At 33.3% G+C, this 16,565-nt stretch overlaps 1 protein-coding gene across 1 annotated transcript; it reads right to left on the reverse strand.

Moving 5' to 3' along the window:
- Positions 1 to 2,482: 2,482 nt before the first annotated feature.
- On the reverse strand, positions 2,483 to 4,083 carry LOC134680598 (uncharacterized). Its single transcript, XM_063539704.1, has one exon. The coding sequence runs from the start codon at positions 3,668 to 3,670 to the stop codon at positions 2,867 to 2,869; it is 804 nt and encodes a 267-aa protein (XP_063395774.1). The 5' UTR covers positions 3,671 to 4,083; the 3' UTR covers positions 2,483 to 2,866.
- Positions 4,084 to 16,565: the final 12,482 nt, after the last annotated feature.

Genomic DNA, 16,565 nt, shown 5'->3' on the forward strand with positions numbered 1-16,565 from the left:
AACTTATATTAATCCCTTTTCACTTTGCGGGTGCGGGTGCTGCCTTGTAGCGGCATTAGCCTACTCTTTTTCGAAATCTACAAGGGTGTCTTTAACGTGCATGAGATATGGCTCTCTCTTAACACAGGTTAGCCATTTATCGTCCCCTTCCGACGGACTTGAACTTTATTAATTGTGACCTTCAATTTCAATTGATAGCGTGATAATGAAATATCGATTTATTTCTGCACTCAGTAAAAAGTTAAAAACTGAAAGATATCTATTTTGTAGTTGATAAAATTTGATAACCGAAAGACGGTCAAATTATCAACTAAATAATTCCTTAACATACCCATTTATTTAGATAGATAACGACTATAATAGTTGTAAAACTAAAACTTTGACCGTCATAATGATAAAGCAATTTTATGTTCTCCTTTCTGGCAAAATTAGGTCGATTTTATTTGACATAAATTCATTTCATATATTAGAGAATTAAGAAGATCTATTGAAAATGAAAATGCTTATGTAGTATAAAGATTTAGTGACCTGATAAAAAAGATCTGTTGAGCAGTTATGTGTATAGATAACATCTATGTTTGTTAATTGGAAATTAATTTACATATTGGGGAATACTAGTATGTCCATAGACAACATATAATGAAAGCTATAATGACACAAGGGAAGGGGACATCGAGACAGCACAAGGGACTTGAAAATGCCTACGTATTCATCATAAATGTAGCTCTATTAACCCTCTCCCACCTCCCCCTCTACAAAATCATTCTCTTTAATATGAAGTTGTTCTTTCGTTTAAATTGTTTTATTGTTCATCTCAAGTGCTATCATTGACATTTTAATTTGAAATAAAGTCTTTGGTTCTTCACTCGGTTTGTATCGATTTTCCTAGAATGTTTGTACAGATTTTATACAGAATAGCCAATTGTACTGCACCAGGTAGACATTTCGACGGTATGTTTCGTTATTGGTGCCCGAGGCGAACTATTTGAAAACAAATACTAATAGTAACTTTGAAATACCATCGAAAAGGACCGGCAAAATTATCAGAGCTATACACTCCTAGTATATTTGAATATATACTGTCTATACTAGGCTGATGCTTTCCTCTGGGACAAACAGTTCACGCCTCCGGGTGCGGGAATCTCTCGCTACATTGAAGACCTGTTGGTGACCTTCTGCTGTTGTTTCTTTCGTTGGTCGGGTTGTTGTCTCTTTGACACATTCCCCCTTTCCATTCTCAAATTTATACATCATAAATCTGCATTATCAAACCATGATTGAAAGGTGTGTTCCCATTTCACCTTAGCTGTGAATTCCAGGTAGCAGACAAAAACTTTAAAATTGTGAAAGGAAATGGGGAATGTGTCAAAGCGACAACAACTCGACCATAGACCAGACAATAGCTTACTTATATACACACTTGTACCAAAAACTAGACCGTGCCAAGAATACAACATAAAGGAACATTTCGCAAAACCACCTGCCCTAACATCGCTGGGAAGACTACTGGTGACATGCCTTGGAAAACGCACCACAGATAGATGCCTGCACCAAATTGACTGACATACATTGTAGATAGATGATGAAACCACCACCAAACAGACAAACAATCATTACAAAGTTTGAATAAAAAGATGAAAAAAGGTTTTTTTTGCTTATGTTATTAGGTGTAAATACTAAATATTTGCCCATAATCTGTATAAAGTTGTAGTGCCTCTACGTTCGTAGATGCTCTAATTTGAACTGAGTCAAAATATTGATAAAACCGTAAGGTGCGTACATAGAACTGTGATACTGTGAATCTAACTAAAGATTGGAAGACCTGAAAAGTATTAGCCAAGCATACCCGTAGCCAGGGGGGTTCGGACCCCCCCCCCCCCCCCCCCCCCCCCTTGAAAACAAATAAGCACTGTTAAAGTCAATGTTCTGTTTGAATTGTGACTGTTAAAGTCAAGTTTGTGAGTCAAACGAACCCCCGCTTGCAAATTCCTGGCTACGGGCCTGCCAAGGTTACATCAAATAAAGTGGAACCCTTTCCTTCTCCTTTCAATGAAACAAAATTCTTATTTTCATGCCAGGACTTGGGTATATTTGCCTAGTGATTCACACAGAGACGACTGACCGTAAGCTAGAGCTTAATGACACATTTTGATAGTTAAATATTCCTGTTTTTAAATTATGTAATTACATATTTAACTGAAATCGAAATTCCATTTGGCGATTTTGAAATTCCATTTAAAAATTGAAGATTTTTTATGCTCTTTTCTATTTGGCTTCAGCGGTACTGATAAATATTATTTCATAAATATACATTACGTGCCACTGTATCGCAGTTTTGTTTTTAAATTGAAGGAATTTGAATGATCTTTTATATTTCTGCTCTGTTTCTACAATTTTTTTACTAATATTCCTAGGTCCGGTAGTAAGACATGGTCTATACATATAAATTCATTTGTTTTTGTAGTATGTCAGAAAAACTATCTACACGTAATACAATTTTATTTTGAATCTTTTACCAATTACAAGATGGAATATGTTTTGCGCGTTTGTCATGAGGAATTACTGTCCTTTGTCAATGGATATAGTTAAGACTTTAGTTAAATAACTGTCTTCCAATACTCAAGATATAATATTGCTCATGGGAATTACAGAATGTTAACCATGCCATACTTGTACAGCACTATCACAGAACTTTCACATCACCATGTATGCATTAGCAAACACTAAAGTACCACAAACAGATCGCTTACGTTCCAATCTTGTACAGCAAACACTTAAGGTACAAAACAGAGCGTTCACATTACCATGCGTGTACATAAAACACTGAAGTAATAACACAGAACATTAACGCGCGTTACCGTCGAGGCTACCATGCTTGTACAGCAAACATTGAAGTAATATTTCTTCGCGGAGAGGGTTGATTCAATGAAACTTCCGGCTTCGGTGTAGTTATCTGTTGATTGTATTTGTCATTTTGGAAACGAGATGGTAAGTTCAGAAAACTATGATTGGATATATCATTATATTTAAATAAATTTGAACGAGAAACGACAAAACTATTCCTGTCTCGTGACTGAACTTGGCAACGGATAGACCATACTTCCTTTTTCTTGTTTTCTGGATTGATGTCTCGCGAGGTTTGCACTGATGTGAATTTGAATGGATTATTTATGTTTCTTTCGATCGACTTTGGGCGATTATTTGATGATCTCTCTTGTGGATTTATTTCATAGTGCCTCATCGGTGTCATCAACTGCGGATCAATGATAACTAATGGAGTGTGTTCCTCTTCAATGTTGTCACACGGATTAGTTTCGTGACGCTGATATGAAGGTTTCTGGGAAGTCTTGCGAGCACTGTTTGACTGGTTCCCTTCATGCACTTTTTCTGTTCCTTTACTCTGATCGACATTTTTAGAATACTTAAAAGATACTCGCTTTAAATTCATAGGCTGTTTTGTATTGTTAACCGTTTGGGTCCCCATTTCATGAGATATTGTTCCATTTGAAGAAACTTCAAATTTATTTTTGATTTGATTATCCAGTGCAACATTTTGTAATGGTGAGTCGGTCAATGTTAAACACATTGTACCTGCTCGCAGATGCTTGTTCACTTCTTTTCTCCAATTGTCAACATATCTTCTTTTAAACGGAGTTAAATGCGTATCCATGATTTCAGGTTTCTATATCCATAATAAGAAAAATTACACTTAATCCAAAGGTAGACGTAGCACAGTATATTTCCAGTATAACACAAAAGACTCAGACGATACTAATTAAGCATAATCTTATATTTTACAAAAACTGCTGAATCTATATTTCAAAATTTGCTTTTGTTCCGCATGCACTTTCTTCAACTGAGTTTGCGAATATCCTGAATTACAATGTTTTATATGGTAACATCCCTTCGTCCGAACAATGATATACAACCACAGGCAGTAGTTTCCTCGGCATTGGTGTAATTATACAAAATTACCACATTATCATATATATTACCTACCAGAAGCAACACACGTTTTTGTTTACCGTTATTTAATTAGTGCCAATAAATTCTTCAAAATATGTCAACAAATTGTATTAACGACGGGGCGATTTAATTGTATTTGATTTAATCTGATAATCTGAAATAAGAATTAGCATACTTTATTTATTCATTAATAAACAGTCGTTGCTATACTGTAATAAATAAGTTTAAGATATTCAAATAGAATTGTGAAGTTAAATTTTAATTTACATGATAAATAGTGTGGGATAATCAACTTCTTGTAGATTAAAAACTTTGATCTTAATCCAACAATTTAAACTGATAAGTATTTTACTATAATACTATAGCTTATTACAAGGTTAATTAGTATAGCCATTCAGGTTGTTGTGTCCCGTTTAAAAGATAGCTTATTTTAAAATATTTTCACACAGTTTTACAATAGCTAAATGATAATATTATGTGATCGGGTGTTTAAAATTTGAAAGGCTGGGCTTCTGGATCAGTGCATCCTTTCGACACGACGGGTGCCAGACTTTATTGAAGTATATAACTATTATTCAATAAGGGGATGCCAAAATTGTCACGTCTATGCACAGATGCACTGTTTAAATTCTGTTTGAATACTTGGCTACAGACTAAAAAAAAGCAACAAAAAAAATATAAATAATATCGAGAGCGCCCGTCCGTTTATTTATTAAATGAATTGTAATTGAAATGCTAGAATCTTTAATTATTCCTTTAGTGGGTGCCAAAATATTTATGTATATGTTACAGTGAATTTGTATAATCAGGGATTATGTAGAATCCCTGATTTTTCAGGGAATATGTAGAATCACTAAAATCATTAGTAATTATGTATAATCCCTGAAAATGACCAGTGATTTTACATAATCACTGAAAATTTTAATAATTGTTCTACAAATTCCCTGATATAATTTCAGGGATTATGAATAATTTAAGGACCCTTTGTTTGATTAAAAAAAAATATATAGACAAGTTATCATTTTACCTTCATATTCCAGTTTAATTTCCTTGCCAGGTGAAATCATTTTGCTTTCAAACACAGGGGATGATCTTTCAGATAAAGTTGAAGACTTCAAAATTAATAATATCAAGATTCCCACTATAGCGATAACTTTACATGTATTGTTTGTTTATTTTAAGAAGCCATTGTCAAATGGACAGTCATGTCCTATTTGTAAATCTACAGAGCATATTATTTGTGATACATGTAAAAGAAATGGTGAAGAAGATTATGGAACATATATCCAAATTATTTTTGTTTTGTTTTTGTTTTGTTTTTGTTCAAATGAACAAGATCTTTAAACAGAGAGAACTAATTCACATCAACATGTATAGGAAAACTCAAGATTGACAATTAGTACAAAATATTTAAGCGAAAGCTAGCATTTGGTGTACCAAAATATTCTCCTAGCAATTCCACACAGTAAAAAAGGTAAGGGAATCCCCCAAAACATAATGGCAATTGTTCACCAAAAGTCTGAAAAAGGATATCGCCTGGCCTAAAAAAAATTGTAAGGGTTCAAGGAAACCAGTGTCTCGCCTACTTTTGCTGTTATGATGAAAAAAATCAATAAAAATATTCCTTTCGATACTATCTTTTGATTTTTTTTAAAAACTTTAACTGCAGACTGTATGTAATGTTACATTTTTTAACTGGAAGAAAAACTAAGTCCATTTATAAGTAAAATACGGTAAAATTGTTGTTTTTTTTTACAAAATTTACCTCTGGATACTATCTTTAAGATTAGAATAATGCTTTTATCCAAGTTTGGTAGAAAACTAGGATAGTTTAAGAAAGTTATCAAAATTTAAAAAAAAAACTTTAACCACAAAGTGAATGTAGTAAGTCCATTTATAAGTAAAATATAAAAAAAAAATGGAATTTTATTCCAACAAAATTTACTTTTGGATACTATCTTATGATCATGCCACCGACGACGCCGCTCACAGAATGTAGGATCGCTATATGTCTTGCTGTTTCGACTAAAGTCGAAAGGCTCAACGACAATGGTATCTTGCTCGAACCAGTTCGAGGTTGCTAATTCCCCTTTTTGTGGGTACCTACAGATGTTTTTACTGAACACTTTATTTCTCTCAGGCGGGTCATACAATCTGATTCCTGTTTTCTAAAATGTGGATATTGTGGTAAAAACAGATGTGAAGCAGATTATTTTAATATATTGTGCCTAACATTTAATTAAATAGGGTTATCATTTTGATATTTTGTGCTTAACATTTTATAATTTATGTCTACAGTGTAATGCTGTTTTAATATGATTTTATAGCATAACTTATACCCCAGTCCCACTAGGCCACGATCGCACTACGATCTGTGAAAAAAATGCAAATTTTGATGATCGTAGTACGATCGTGTATATATCGCAGTGAGGTCGTATCACGGTCGTAGTGAGGTCTTTAAGATCGTGACGAGCGTGGCCAACTTTGAACATTTTCAAAACAATCGTGGTGCGGTCGTGGCGAAAAGAGGTCGTAGTAGAAGCTTAGTGAGAGCGCATTAAGATCGTAGTAAGATCGCAAAGGAGCTGTACCATCGTAGCGAGAGCGAAGCGAAAGCGTGATTCTATTCGGAGAGACTGCGCTACGATCTCACAGCGACGTTATTACGACCTCACTACGACCATCACGTTCTCACCGCGACACAACTACGCTTCCACTACGACGTATTAGCACTCATACCACATCTTCCTATATCTATAACACATCTGTGTCACCTCTTCTATCATATAAAGAAAATTAAATTCGGTTTGAATATTTGGTTAATAGAAAAGCAAAGGATATGGTAGTATCTATCCATGACACAAAATCAGTACATGCAAAAAGAAACAAAGCAAAAAGCAAAGAAACAGCGCTTTTTTGCTGTTCTTCATCTCAAAGTCACATAAGACCTTTGACACGAATCTGGAAAGTAACCGATATCTGTTCGTAGACCCGTTCAAATATTCAAAATAGTTTGATGGTTATTGAAATTCTAACATAATGTTTAGCTACAACTGTCAGTATGGATTGCATGTCAACCTTCGATGATAAAATAATGACCTTATAGCAAAATTATCGGCTAATGTATCAATTTTTAATATAGTATCAATTTTAAATAAACCTATACATTTTCTTGTATTAGTCCTGAAGGTCATATTCTAACGAAAGCATTGATTTCCAGTTTGTGAATACTTATTGCTTCTACATGTTTATGCCATGGCAATAACAAGGCGACATCATTTGAAGAAATTCACTGACAATTTCACTTTGCTGAAATACATTTAGACGAAAAAAATAAATAATGCTAGTTTTTCTTCTAGAATATTTATATTCAACTATCCAAATCCACAGCATGAATGATCCAGTACGTAATTTACGGTATGCTGTATACTGTAAGCCATGTTGTATATTTAAAAGCAGCCACGAGACATGTGCATTATTAATGATTGATATGGATACTATAAAATCCTATCCATTTATCTTTGATTTAATGTCACATTACATCAGTCACAAATCAATGACCATCAATGAATTAGTGGTATTAAGATATTAACTTATAGTAGTATATTAATCATTATAGTATACATGCAGATAAATGCAAAAATTATAATTGTCCTGTCCCCTTCCAAGTATTTATGAAAATTATGTGTTAATTAAAACCGAGGGGTAATAGTATAAAGAAGAAGGACATATGTTCGAAACAAGAAATACATGCACACCTTACAATTATTCAAAACACTAAAAAGTCAGTGGCGGATCAAGAACTTTTAGTTAAAAAAAGGAGAACACTCCAGATTTCTTATATAATCATCCAAATTTTTTTCCTACAAAAAGTGTGGGGCGGGGCCCCATGATAGTTGACCTAATGCTTATAGTTTCTAAGAAACAGACTTTGTTTATTTATGTGTTACATACTATTTGTTTTTCGTTCGATGATTTTGGTTTCTTGTGGACAGTTGTCTCATTGGCAATTATACCCGAGATTATACCACATCTTCTTTTTTTTATATTAACCAAGTAAACTAAACTGACCAATGAACCATGAGGTCAAGGTCAGATGAACCATGCCAGGCAGACATGTACAGATTTCAATTCTGCCATTAAACAAATTCAGTTGAACTATTGCTAATAGTTTAAGAAAAACAGACAAAAACCCAAAAACTTAACACTGAGTAATGAACCTTGCAAAGGAGGTCAAGGTTAAATAAAACCTGCGACACTGACATGTACATCATAAAATTTAGTTGAACCAAAAAACTTCACTTTGACCATTGATCCATGAAAATGAGGTCACGGTCAGATGAAACCTACCAGCTAGACATGTATAACTTGCAATCATGCCATACACCAAATATAGTAGACCTATAATTGCTTACAGTATTAGAAAAACAGACCAAAACGCAAAAACTTAACTGTAAACACTGAACCATGAAAATGAAGATAAGGTCAGATGACACCTGCCAGTTTGACATGTACTGTAACACCTCGACAAAAACATTTTGCTTAGTTCTTTGATTTCAAAGTCCGATATATTGAAGATTTCCTGTTTCTCTTTAACCCATTGTCAGTCAATCAGTATTTATATTTCATATGCCCCAGTGAGCTTGTGATAAAGGATACTACAGAAACCAAGATGTTTGCTTCATATCTTGACCTTTACTTTGATATTGACACAGATTGACGCCTACAAACCAAAATCTTTTTAAAAGGATGATTTTAACTTTTCAATTGTCAATTTCCCCATGTCTGAATAGTACTATCTATTTAGTACCATCATATAATGTGCACATATCTCAATTAATAACATGTTGAGTCAGTACAGACTTCATTAATAGGGATATATACTCCTGACTACTTAAAACAGGCCACAGATTTCAAAGGGATTTTAAAGTTATTAGTCAGCAACAATATCAAAACATAATGGCAAAAGTTGAAGAGCGATGTATGACAAACAAAATTCTACAAAACACTACATAGGATTCTAAAGATCAACACGAACCTTATTGAAAACCAGGGTTTATCTCGAGTGCCCACGGAAGGTTTAGCAGATTCTGTTCTAAGTAATTGTGACACCTGAGTGTCGAACGTGGAAATTAAAATTTGGAATCATGTACTAAATTATGAGGAAAAAACTGGTGATTGAAATAGACACAAAATAAGTGTTTATATCACCATATCAAGAATAATATTAACTTTATACTATACTAGAACACACCCGCGAAATCGCGGGCATTCAGAGCGTAGTTTAAAGTATGTAAAGTGTTGTTGGAAGAATTTTGTAAAATATTGAATGACTGGAGAATTTCAGCAAAAGTATCATAAGTTATAGGTTATTGTGGACAGGAAAAAGCTTTTTTTTTTTATCCCTCCTTCTTTATTTCCAATATTCCCATTTTTTGGTTTTCTGTCAATTTCAATATGGTTATAGGTTATTAGGGACAGGAAAATGTTTTTTTTATCCCTCCTCCTTTATTTCCAATATTCTCATTTTTTGGTTTTCTATCAGTTTCAATATGAACATACATTTCGTATGTTATGAACATTCAAGTAGGGAGCCTGTAATTCAGTGGTTGTTGTTTTGGTTATGTGTTACATATGTGTTTTTCGTTCATTTTTTTTGTACATAAATAAGGCCGCTAGTTTTCTGGTTTGAATTGGTTTACATTGTCAGTTCGGAGCCTTTTAAAGGCGAGTATGCGGTATGGGCTATGCTCGTTGTTGAAGGTCGTACGATAACTTATAGTTGTTAATATCTGTGTCATATTGGTCTCTTGTGGAGAGTTGTGTCAACATGGAAATCATACCACGTCTTCTTTTTTTTTGTGTAATCAATAAATTTTGTAAAATATTTAATGACTGGAGAATTTCAGAAAAGGTATCAAAAGTTCAGATGAATATTTTTAGCGCTTATCTGTATATTATAAACATTCATTACTGATTATTACTATATAAATATAGTGTATTTACTTTCAATTCTAAGTTTACAAATCGATCCATAGTGGTCATTGATATAGTATACAGACCCTCTCTATTTAATAAACTCTGTGACTGCCGTGGATAGTAAACTTGAAAATGATAGCAGATAGAATTCTGAAATTACACTTTATTCTTTGTATATATATGTATGTTCAAAGTATACAGATAAAAACGCAAACCGGAAGGCTAATATGACTTAAAATTTCGTCCAATGACGGGACAATATCCGGATGCCTTTTTTCTCGTTTTTCCCCAAAAATAACTCAATCTGAATAATCATATGAATGGATGATAAATGGCACTATGCACTGTACCTATAGGACACCGAGGCGTGTTGATTAATTTATTGTGGAAAGAAGAGAAGCGACACCCAAAATGAGGTCTTCTCGTTTAATAGTATAGATAGATGTTGTGACCCAACTCACTAGCAACATCTTTTTCTCAAACTACAAATACATATTGTCAATAACCCAGACAGCTAGAAGGGCACTGGATTTTAATATTTATTAAAACAATTTACATTAATACAACTCATAAGCATGAGCATAAATAAAATCATAACAATTATTAATAAGAAAATGTATTTGAGAGAGAAAGAAATGGCAAAATAGTTATCATCGGTAATCCCGCTGGTCAGGAAAACCCAACTAAAACGAGTGAACTCGTAGAAAAAAGTTGGAAACCTGTGTCTAAACATATTAAATGCTTTGATAGTATTAAAAAAAGTCTATTAGTAAAAAAAATATTATAAAATAAATCATTCCATATTTGAAATAATAATTAAACAAAACCTTAACACTTCTTAACAAATTTTCTTGCTATTCCTTGAAATGAGGGAAACTTTTGCATCATAATTCAAAATGCATAAATGACACAACCTGCCTCCCTAATGTTTTTATGAAAAAAATAACCAGTGCACATGTTCATGCAGTATGGATGTTATAAAAAAACACCCAAGAAAACTAATGTCCAGCTTGCACATTTTTGTGTGAGGCATATACATGCACTTTTAATTGGATACAAACAAAATAAGCAGAAGTCCGGTGAAATTTAAAATTGTTACTATGTAGTATGAAGCAAAGAGGAGCATAATAAGCTAAAAATATTGAGGATTGTTGAACTCCTTTTCAAGATACTTGATATCGAATACATGTATTTTAACAAGAATGTGTCCACAGTACACGGATGCCCCACTCGCACTATCATTTTCCATGTTTAGTGGACCGTGAAATTCGAATAAATTCTCTAATTTGGCATTAAATTAGAATGATCTTATCAAAGGGAACATGTATACTAAGTTTCAAGTTGATTGGACTTTTACTTTATCAAAAACTACCTTGACCAAAAACTTTAACCTGAAATTTGCACTATCATTTTCTATGTTCAGTGAACCGTAAAAATGGGGTCGAAACTCTAATTTGGCACAAAAATTAGAAAGATCGTATCATAGAACACATGTATACTAAGTTTCAAGTTGATTGAACTTTAACTTCATCAAAAACTACCTTAACCAAAAACTTTAACCTGAAGCGGAACAGACGGACGAACGAACAGACGGACGGACGGACGGACGACCGAACAGACGAACGAACGCACAGACCAGAAAACATAATGCCCCTCTACTATCGTAGGTGGGGCATAAAAATGATGGGAAATATCTTACACAGACTTTTACCTTCTAATTAGCATTTGCATTCTTTGGGTCTAAAATCTTTTAAAGAAAAGAAATAAAGAATCTAAATAGATTTTGGTAAATGACCTTTTATGAACTTTTGAAGTCTTAAATATGAAAAGAAAAGTGGGTGATATAGTGCAAATATTTTACACTGTATCATAGGAAGAAACCATAGGAGTTCAAAAATAATAATCTGTCAAAAATTCCTAAACCTGACGTACTACTTTGTAAAAGGGTTTCAGATTTCATGAATTTTATTTTAACACTAGCAAATAACAATTCAAAAGATATGATCTTAGTAAACATAAAATTTCATAACAGTTTTGACATGGCAAATCAATTTGGAATTATAATCAGCTCATACCCATATAGAAATTTTAATAACAATCCTAGCACAAAAAGAAAATTTCTAACAAATACTAAGTTTAATCAGAGACATATATGTCTCTGGTTTAATTCACCAATTTTGACACTGGAAATATATTTCTAATAGCATATTGTATACCTATATATTTGCATTTTGATTACAATCTCAGCATGTTGTGAAAATTATGTTTTTACTGTAATGGATTATTCCCCTTTTCATCCTTACTTATCACTAAGTATCATAAGCTTTAACAATGACAAAATAGAAAATAGATATACAAAAAAAAGAGAACTTTGTGTTAAAACAAAGGAAAATAGATATTTTTGTTAAACAATTATGATATGATTATGAAAACATGCAATAAGATTTTTCGACAGATACAGAACTCATGCATCAATGAAACAGATTTTTTGACATTATGTTTGTCATGATACATGAACTATTTCATACTGTTTGGTGCCATATACAGTACTTTATGTTTCTCATACCTGCCAACTTAAAGCCTAAAATGGGTTATCGAAAATAGTTGTAGGTGAACGGATTAATCCGGCGCTAAGATGGGCTCTTATTCAAATTTTTTCGCTAAAATATCCTGCGCCCAACTTTTAGCAGTAGCTATTTCCCAACACCAGATGACGAACAACTCATCCCAGTTTAGAAAGGACAGAAAGCATACGTATACAAATTTACTACTTTGCCGGCTATGATTATAAAACATATAAAAATTCAAGCCGGCAAAATAGCATATTTCCATATGTATTGGAAATATTTTATAATAAATAGAAAAAAAAAACTCGAATAGACTTAATACAGCACAATATAAAACATGTGATGTCCATTAAAATACAGCACGAAATGTCTAACAGATTTAATTAAAAAAAAAGTTCGTTCTAGCATGAATTGATATCCCAGGGAACGTACGTAATGTGCAATGGAGTGTACAATACTGTTGAATTGCATTAGGAACTCTTCTTTATTTTTATCATGTCTAGGTGCACATTTGTCTATACTTCGTATCTTTATATATGTTGCTGTTTGCAATTTGATAATAGTATCAACAAACACGCAAATAGCTAGGTGACAACTATAACATAAATCATTATAATGGTCATGGAACGACTCTGAACCATTTTTTTGTTCGCTTTGAATTTCATGGAAATTCTGGTCAAAGCTTAGTGAGTATTATTCAACAGGTAAGTTTTCGCTAAAATGGGTTATCGAAAATAGTTGTAGGTGAACGGATTAATCCGGCGCTAAAATGGGCTCTTATGTCGGCGTTCAAATGTCCCCTAGTAGTTCAATTTTTTTCGCTAATATATCCTGCGTCCAATTTTTGGCAGTAGCTATTTCCCAACACCAGATGACGAACAACTCATCCCAGTTTAGAAAGGACAGAAAGCATACGTATACAAATTTACTACTTTGCCGGCTCTGATTATAAAACATATAAAAATTCAAGCCGGCAAAATAGCATATTTCACCATCATGTGTATTGGAAATATTTTATAATAAATAGAAAAAAAAATCGAATAGACTTAATACAGCACAATATAAAACATGTGATGTCCATTAAAATACAGCACGAAATGTCTAACAGATTTAGAATCATATTCAAAACAGTGTGGCTGTGACCATTGATTGACGTCCTAAATTATCCCATTGACTGAGACAGATTATGTGAACGTTTGTCTGTAACGACAACTGCTCACTATGTACTTGTTAAACACTTAAACTGTGGGGTTACCAAAGGTTCTCAATACCTAAATAAAGTAATTCGAAAAATTAATCATGAATAACACGATGTTATGATTTATATCAATAATATAAAGCAAAACATAAAGGTTATTCCTGATTAATTTTTCGGATTATTACATTATTAAAGGTGTTAAGAACCTTTGGTGACCCTACAGTTTAAATTCTATAATAAGTAAGTAGTGAGCAGTGTCGTTTATACAGACAAACGTTCACATAATCTGTCCCAGTCATTGAATGCATTCAGGACGTCAATCAATGGCCACAGCCACACTGTTTTGAATATGATTCTAATTAAAAAAAAGTTCGTTCTAGCATGAATTGACATCCCAGGGAACGTACGTAATGTGCAATGGAGTGTACAATACTGTTGAATTGCATTAGGAACTCTTCTTTATCTTTATCATGTCTAGGTGCACATTTGTCTATACTTCGTATCTTTATATATGCTGCTGTTTGCAATTTGATAATAGTATCAACAAACACGCAAATAGCTAGGTGACAACTATAACATTAATCATTATAATGGGCATGGAACGACTCTGAACCATTTTTTTGTTCGCTTTGAATTTCATGGAAATTCTGGTCAAAGCTTAGTTCAGTATTATTCAACAGGTAAGTTTTCGCTAAAATGGGTTATCGAAAATAGTTGTAGGTGAACGGATTAATCCGGCGCTAAAATGGGCTCTTATGTCGGCGTTCAAATGTCCCCTAGTAGTTCAAATTTTTTCGCTAAAATATCCTGCGCCCAATTTTTGGCAGTAGCTATTTCCCAACACCAGATGACGAACAACTCATCCCAGTTTAGAAAGGACAGAAAGCATACGTATACAAATTTACTACTTTGCCGGCTCTGATTATAAAACATATAAAAATTCAAGCCGGCAAAATAGCATATTTCACCATCATGTGTATTGGAAATATTTTATAATACTAGTAAATAAAAAAAAAACTCGAATAGACTTAATACAGCACAATATAAAACATGTGATGTCCATTAAAATACAGCACGAAATGTCTAACAGATTTACTTAATAAAAAAAAGTTCGTTCTAGCATGAATTGATATCCTAGGGAACGTACGTAATGTGCAATGGAGTGTACAATATTGTTGAATTGCATTAGGAACTCTTCTTTATTTTTATCATGTCTAGATCGTGTTGCACATTTGTCTATACTTCGTATCTTTAAATATGTTGTTGTTTGAAATTTGATAATAGTATCAACAAACACGCAAATAGCTGGGTGACAACTACAACATTGATCATTACAATAGGCATGTAACGACTCTGGACCCTTTTTTTTGTTCGCTTTGAATTACACGGAAATTCTGTTCAAAGCTTAGTGAGTATTATTCAACCAGGTAAGTTTTCGCTAAATTGGGTTACTAGTATCGAAAATAGTTGTAGGTGAACGGATTAATCCGGCACTAAAATTGACTCTTATGTCGGCGCTCAAATGTCCCCTAGTAGTTCAATTTTTCGCTAAAATGTGCTGCGCCCAATTTTTGGCAGTAGCTATTTCCCAACACCAGATGACGAACAACTCATGCCAGTTTAGAAAGGACAGAAAGCATACGTATACAAATTTACTACTTTGCCGGCTCTGATTATAAAACATATAAAAATTCATGCTGGCAAAAAAGCGTATTTCACCATCAATAGCAATATAGTAAAAATGTTGCTGGTGTTATATAGCCATTTCCCCCCATGCCAGTCACGGGAATAAAGTGTTTACAAAGAGCATCCACTGAAGTAGAAAACAATACTCAATTGAGATTTATCTTCAATGACCATCTGCAAGTAACGTGTATTTTTTTGTGTTCGTTTATTCTCAAACTCAACACAATTTGGGTGACAAAACGATAAGTTATCACTGCCGAACTGAGTTTTACAACTATGAACCTGCGTCACCTCAATGTGTATTGCAGTCGCATTCCAATGACGTTTTATTGACCTTATGCGAATTAACGATTACTTTTATACGTTCTGTTTGTTTTCAAACATTTCTTTAGAGCAATAAAAATTACACCAATTTTCTGATTACATACACACCTGAACAGCAGTATTTTCTACGATGATCGAGTCGACAATTGTCGATTTCAAAACTTGAATGTGTATGATTGTGTAACAAAAACAACCATGTTAATTTCAGAATACATGTTTAGTGCCGGAATGTCAAGTCTGAAGAGTAGGACAACTTGTACACTTCTGTTTCAAATTGGACAATGTTATGTTATTTGTTTTAACTGTTGAAATTAGTTGTTATGTTAAAATAGATAATTATTCACCTTGAGCGATGTATTATTGTTGACCATTCGAGTTTCTTTTTTGCGAACCCGTCTTCAGCTGAATTTTAATATTACTACGCGGGCCTCAAGGGATTTCAAATCGAAGATAAATGCTAAAGCTCGCATTACACCTGCCACGTACAAATACAGCTGATATTTAAAAGATTGAAAGACACTAAACAGTTATAATCCTGGTACCTTTAATAACAATTGTCATTGTTAAAGGTATAATTTAACATTGGAGTTATCTTCCTTTGTCCATAACAGTAGTTGAATGATGTCCTCAATTCTAAGCATGTTTTGGAAACAGATAAAACACATAACATACACGTACAGAACGAAGCATGTAAATATAGGTCCAATATTTCCAATACGGACTGGCAATGATGTGAATATAGGTCCAATATTTCCAATACGGACTGGCAATGATGTAAATATAGGTCCAATATTTCCAATACGGACTGACAATGATGTAAATATAGGTCCAATATTTCCAATACG

This window comes from Mytilus trossulus, chromosome 1 (genome assembly GCF_036588685.1).
Source record: "Mytilus trossulus isolate FHL-02 chromosome 1, PNRI_Mtr1.1.1.hap1, whole genome shotgun sequence".
In the NCBI taxonomy this organism is placed as follows: domain Eukaryota; kingdom Metazoa; phylum Mollusca; class Bivalvia; order Mytilida; family Mytilidae; genus Mytilus; species Mytilus trossulus.